The sequence below is a fragment of the Zerene cesonia genome, chromosome 22 (genome assembly GCF_012273895.1).
Source record: "Zerene cesonia ecotype Mississippi chromosome 22, Zerene_cesonia_1.1, whole genome shotgun sequence".
Taxonomy (NCBI): domain Eukaryota; kingdom Metazoa; phylum Arthropoda; class Insecta; order Lepidoptera; family Pieridae; genus Zerene; species Zerene cesonia.
In genome coordinates, this window is record NC_052123.1 from 5,207,594 (window position 1) to 5,213,740 (window position 6,147).

The window sequence follows — 6,147 nt, forward strand, 5'->3', positions numbered from 1 at the left end:
GGTCATCGGCATATAGGTGATACTTACACTTCTCTACACAGTATGTGATGTCTGCCGAATACAAAATAAATAACAATGCGACAATCCTTACAAATTGACGTTTTTTATAAAACTTTCTTTTAGCGGTGTGTGCTGATGTATATCACAACTAATGAGTGCTTCACACTCAACAATAAGCATATCCTTTTCCTTACCCTTCCCAGTCCTTTCCTTTATTCCTCTCTATAATCTTTTAATCTTAATCCCTTTCCAATTTGAAATCGGCTATCCATTTGTAGAGACGTAAGGTCTGCAACCGACCTTACGTCTCTCCAAATGTTCATGAGGGGTAGTAGCGTTTACCATCAGACGACCTACCAGCTTCATTGCCGTCGATAACATTAAAAAAAATTGGCGGTGTTATTAAAATGTAACTTGAATATGTATAAAATATACACTGTTTACTGTAGTACTATATTGTTTGTAGTGTATTATAGTGCTATATAGTGTAACGTAATGTAGTGTAGTGCTATATAGTGTAACGTAATGTAGTGTGGTATAGTGTAGCTTTGTGTAGTGTGGTACAGTGTAGCGTGGTGTAGTGTGGTACAGTGTAGCGTGGTGTAGTGTGGTACAGTGTAGCGTGGTGTAGTGTGGTACAGTGTAGCGTGGTGTAGTGTGGTACAGTGTAGCGTGGTGTAGTGTGGTACAGTGTAGCGTGGTGTAGTGTGGTGTAGTGTGGTGTAGTGTGGTGTGGTGTGGTGTGGTGTGGTGTGGTGTGGTGTGGTGTGGCGCGCACTCACACTCGACGGCGAACTTGGTGGTGCTGTTGACGGGCGGGCCGGCGGCGTTGCGCGACGAGCGGCACGTGTAGCGCGCCGCCGCGCCCGCGCGCGCCAGCCCGCCGCCCCACGCCGACATGTTCCAGTGCTACATGAGTTATATATCATATATATACTAATGTTATTAAGCTAAAAAGTTTGTTTGTTTGAGCGCACTAATCTCTGGAACTATCGGTCCGATTTAAAAAATTATTTCAGTGTTAGATAGCCCATTTATTAAGGAAGGCTATAGTCTATAGGCATTTGACGACATGTGACATGTGAACTGCTGACCTCATAGGAGGCCTGCGTTTCTCTAACCCACAGCCTCGCCCGTGTAGTCACGGGAATTCCTTACAGTTATTTAATTTATTGTAGTGTTATTTCTGTACTACACAATTTTTTGTAAAATTTTAATTGTAAATATAATTGTGTATGTGTGTACAATTAACCAAAAATAAACATTTTAAGTCGATATAACTTAAGAAAGAGAAAAGTATAATAGACATTATAATAATCGATGATTTCTTGTAAAGAAATGACAGACATTTGGACAAGTTTTAATCAACTCACCAGAGTGGATTCCGTTGCTTCAAAATCATTTCTGTTGACCTGAGGTTCGATTTTTCTCTCTACAACATAGTACCTGTAATGTTTAATTCACTATAATAAAGGTTTTATTCGCTTATTATTTAATGTTTATTTATTTATTATCAATTATTTATACAGTGAAGAAGAAACAGAAAACAATTGAAGTAGTTATATTTAATCACACACTGTCAGACTAAATAATCTACATTTAATTTTAACAAGCTGTAACAACAAATTGGTAATAGGTAAATATTTAATATGGGGCCAGCGCCTTCACTCGCGTAGTGCTAATCCAGACTTTATTCCAACGAAATTTCAAAGATCATACAGATCCGCATTTTTTACATAAGAGCAATAAACATCCCTACATTCTTACAAACTGTTCCATTTATAATATTAGTAGCATCTTTAATAAAATTGTGTTTAAAGTATTAAAAATGTTCTTTTATATATATGTATAATTCTCTTTATAACAATAACTAGCTGCGCCCCGCGATTTCACCCGCGTAAGTCCGTATCCCTAAGGAATATCGGGATAAAAAGTTGCCTATATATTATTCCAGTTGTCCAGCTATCTACGTACCAAATTTCATTGCAATCGGTTCAGTAGTTTTTGCATGAAAGAGCAACAAACACACACATCCTTACAAACTTTCGCATTTATAATATTAGTAGGATAATGTTATATTTACTTGTCGGTTTTAGACGGGTCTATAACCTGTCCATCTTTCAGCCATTGCACACTGCACAGCGGGGCGCACTCCACCGTACAGGACAGCGATATGTTCTGGAAGTCAATTGTACTTTTTATAATAAATTAAATAATCATTTATAGTTTTACTTGCGGACAAAAACACGAGCAATGCAACATTAGTACATACTTCTTGTAGAAACTAGCTACAACACTGCCCAGTATCTTCAAAATCCGTTCAGTGGTTTTTGTTTGCGTGATAAAGTAGCAAACACAGTGTATATGCTTAAATAAAAAGTTTTATATGACATTACAACTAGTTCTAACTCGGGAAAACGCACGTTTACCCGCTGAAACCAGATTCGTTGTAACATTAAAACATATTTGTTGGTGACGAAAAAACATGTCTTTCAGATTTTGTATAGTATCTTATTAGAAGTAATGGAAAAAATATAAATACAATTAACGTGATCTTTTATTTTCTAAGAAGATAATAAAAAAGACTGAATTTCATAAAATGTTACTCACCTGAGACTTATACAAGGCTCCGCTGTAGTGATTCATTGCGTATTTGAAACTAGGTGGCGCTGAAATAAAATATTTATTTCTATATTATATGGGTTCGGTGTCTCAATTTATTCGTATTATCTTTCATTGATATCTTATTGTTTACAGTTTGTTAATAACATAGGTAATAAGCGGTTTTTGTATAATTAGCATAGCTTTAATAATAATATAATGTTTCTTGAGTTTAATGCGTAAAAAGTTTATGATTAGTAACACAAAATCAGCCATTTCATTAACGGCCCAGGCCGCTGCCCCCCCTCCCCCGGGGGAGCACTCACCGAGCACGTCGACGGCGACGCTGGCGGGCTGGCCCTCGCCGCCGGCGCTGGCGGCGCGGCACGAGAAGTTGGTGCGGTGGTCCAGCGTGACCGGGTCGATGGTCCAGTTCTGGGACACGATGTCGCTCACGAGCCGCCCGCCGCGGTGCCAGCGGTACCTGCGCAACGGTGCCGCGTCGTCATGGGGCAAGGCTCAGTGGTGGACATTAGACTTAAAGTCGACAAACGATGAAGGAACAAATATGGGCTGACGATGATGAATTTAAAGTTTTTTTTTGTAAATATATCTTTGGTAGATAACTTTTTGTCCATCACACACGTCGCTGTGACGCGGAATTGTGTGTTTACGCGCTAACATCTATACTAATATTATAAAGCTGAAGAGTTGGTTTGTTTGGTTGAACGCGCTAATCCCAGGAACTACTGGTTCGATTTGAAAAAATCGCTCAGGGCTAGATAGGCCATTTATCGAGGTTATATGCTATATAAGTAAGTACTAGGGGCAAAGCCGGGGCGGACGCTAGTATCCCCATACAGAGCGATAACGTTCTGACTGTTAGTACGCGGTCTATTTGACAAAGCCATGACATTTAAAATAACACGGGAAACCATAAATTATAATCTACACTAATATTATAAAGAGGAAAACTTTGTTTGTTTGGTTGTAATGAATAGGCTCAAAATCTACTAGACCGATTTTAAAAATTCTTTCACCATTCGAAAGCTACATTATCCACGAGTAACAGAGACTATATATGTACCACGGGCGAAGCCGGGGCGAACAGCTAGTGACGAATAAAGACGAACAAGAAGCTTTCATGCCAAATGATTTTAGGACTTAACTTCAAAATTTAATATCACTCTTAAACCTCCATACTTCGAAAGTAGATCTATCAATAAAATAATTCCTTCCCTTCCTCGCTGTGTGTAATTTAATCATTCATCATAAAAATTCATACTACTAACAATTCAAAATTAAAAAGACCTCGTGCGGAGAAAGGAAAGTGGTACTTATCCTCCTCCGATAATCCTCCATTAATAAATGGAATGGTATGGAATCAACGGTCTTGGTGGATGATGATGGAAAGTAGTATATATATCAGCGAGCGAAAAAATTTCGCTAGCGCGATTCAGAAACGTGTCTACAATGGAACGATACCACAAGTCTACAGAACTACTCTATTCTATATACTTACCTATGTGCTTCCGGGCGACCTTTTTCTTCAATGCTACAGCTCAATACTAAGGATTTGCCTTTGACGACTCGCCAGGGTGAGTAAGTTAATTTAGCTGGTCCGGGCGGGTCTGAAAGTTACAATAAAATTACTTAAACATTATTTATTCTATGAATTAGAAGGACTATCTATCCCTACTAATATTACATATGTGAAAATTACTCTGTCTGTCTGTCTCCTCACGTCTAAACCAGTGCAGCGGTGTGGATGAAATTTGGTATGAAGATAGTTTGTGTTTCGAGACAGAAGGTAGGTTATTTTTTACCGGAAATCCTACGGGAAGAAGAACCATGCAGGGAAAATACTCTATTTGATTATTTTTTTCTTTAAATACGCTAGCAAAGGTTGCAGGCGGTATTCTAGTAATGTAACAAAATATCATTCAAGCCCGTTTCCTTTTTCTCACCCATCCCAGTCCATTCCTTCTTTCCAGTTAACAGGGAAAGATTTCCCTTATCCCTTTTACCTTAAAAGCGGGCAGCGCATTCGCAGAGGTACCTCTGCTCTGTCCATGGGCGATGCTGATCGTCTACCATCAGGCGAACCACCAGCTCGATTGCCCGCTTGTGGCATAAAGAAGTTGTTTACTTGGGAAACGGTTACTTTGTCGCCTTCCGAGAGGCATTAGTTTCTCGATCCTTCCAAACCTTTACAAACTATTTATCATTTCTTTAAAATATATAAAATTTCAAAGTCTTTTCTTCTATCATCTGTTCTCAAACAAAGCCTACTTACAATTAACGACTAGTTCTGTGTACTGGCTTTCGTTGCCCCAACCAGCGTAGTTCTTGCCCTTGCAGGAATAATTTCCGTGGAAACTCTTGGTTGTATCTTGCAGTAACAACATTGATGGGTCCACTTCGTTGCAGAGGTTTTCTGGAAAACATAAAAATAAAACATTCAAAAAGAACCAATAGATCAAATACAGCAAGATTTAAAAGTAAACTATGACTACCATACCGACTACATTTTACTTCGTCTCAACTTCCAACTACATATTACTTATAACTCACTATTCGTTCCATTACACTTAGGCACTTCCGCATCTGACAACCAGATGACAAGTAACAGGTACCCAATATCTCTCTTAGGTTCCAGCTATAAACAACATTTTACATATTCTACTCACCATCCGTCCCATTACATTCAGGTAGGTGCTTCAGCAGCTCCCCATCCAGGTACCAGATGACCTCGTCCAGCACAGGTGGATTCCCGCTCACCACAGAACAGGTGAGCGTCACGTTGCGGTGCTCCGTCTCCAGTATGGGGCTTTCGGGGCTCATTGTCAGACGGACCTGGGGCTTGACTGGAAGGCAAAAAAACTAAAATAAAATGGTGCTCATAATCAAGAGTAAAGACATGTCTGAAAGCATTTTTAGTTTATTTTAACATGCTTCACTTGTATGTTTGTATCTGACACTTTAGACTCGGTTTTCAATTTAAACAAACAGATTTTATTTAAAGTTATCGATTATCAAGAATCGGTCATAATACAATAACTTCAAGAGTTCACCTTATGCCACAATTACTTGCGTTTATATTTACATATACTCTGTATATTAGAGCAACTGAGAAAATTTTGTTGATTCTATCATTAGAGTTTTTTAATTGTATTATTGAATATTAGTTAGATCGTAATAAGAATATACTGTGATACTACACAACTGCCTCATTGTTGTAGTCAGTTGATAACAAATCGCAGCCGTCACAAAGACTATTAACAAAATGAGGGTAGTTGGGTCGAATGTTGAATAAACAACGTACTTACACCGAGGCATAATGAATATGAATATTATTATGCATTGGTGTTAGTAGTATGAATGTGCCACGTTTTAAAACAAGATTTCAAAAAACAAAACAACGATGTTTTATATATAGGTTTCGACATGTTATGTACATATAACACACATTAATTATAAGAAGATGCATAAGGCCACCCAGTAAGAACTTCTACCCGGTAACGATTGCAACATCGCGCACACCTG

The 6,147-nt window shown here is 38.5% G+C and overlaps 1 protein-coding gene across 7 annotated transcripts in view; it reads right to left on the reverse strand.

Moving 5' to 3' along the window:
- Positions 1 to 6,147, reverse strand: part of LOC119835985 (hemicentin-2) — a 320,995-nt gene that overhangs the window by 14,498 nt on the left and 300,350 nt on the right. For all 7 annotated transcript variants that reach the window (XM_038361130.1, XM_038361129.1, XM_038361132.1 and 4 more), the window contains exons 12-19: positions 5,292 to 5,468; positions 4,898 to 5,038; positions 4,124 to 4,232; positions 2,928 to 3,085; positions 2,611 to 2,669; positions 2,084 to 2,178; positions 1,374 to 1,446; positions 783 to 909 (exon numbers count right to left, since the gene is read on the reverse strand). In XM_038361130.1, the coding sequence (XP_038217058.1) occupies positions 783 to 909; positions 1,374 to 1,446; positions 2,084 to 2,178; positions 2,611 to 2,669; positions 2,928 to 3,085; positions 4,124 to 4,232; positions 4,898 to 5,038; positions 5,292 to 5,468 (939 nt within the window). The remainder of the gene's footprint in view (positions 1 to 782; positions 910 to 1,373; positions 1,447 to 2,083; positions 2,179 to 2,610; positions 2,670 to 2,927; positions 3,086 to 4,123; positions 4,233 to 4,897; positions 5,039 to 5,291; positions 5,469 to 6,147) is intronic.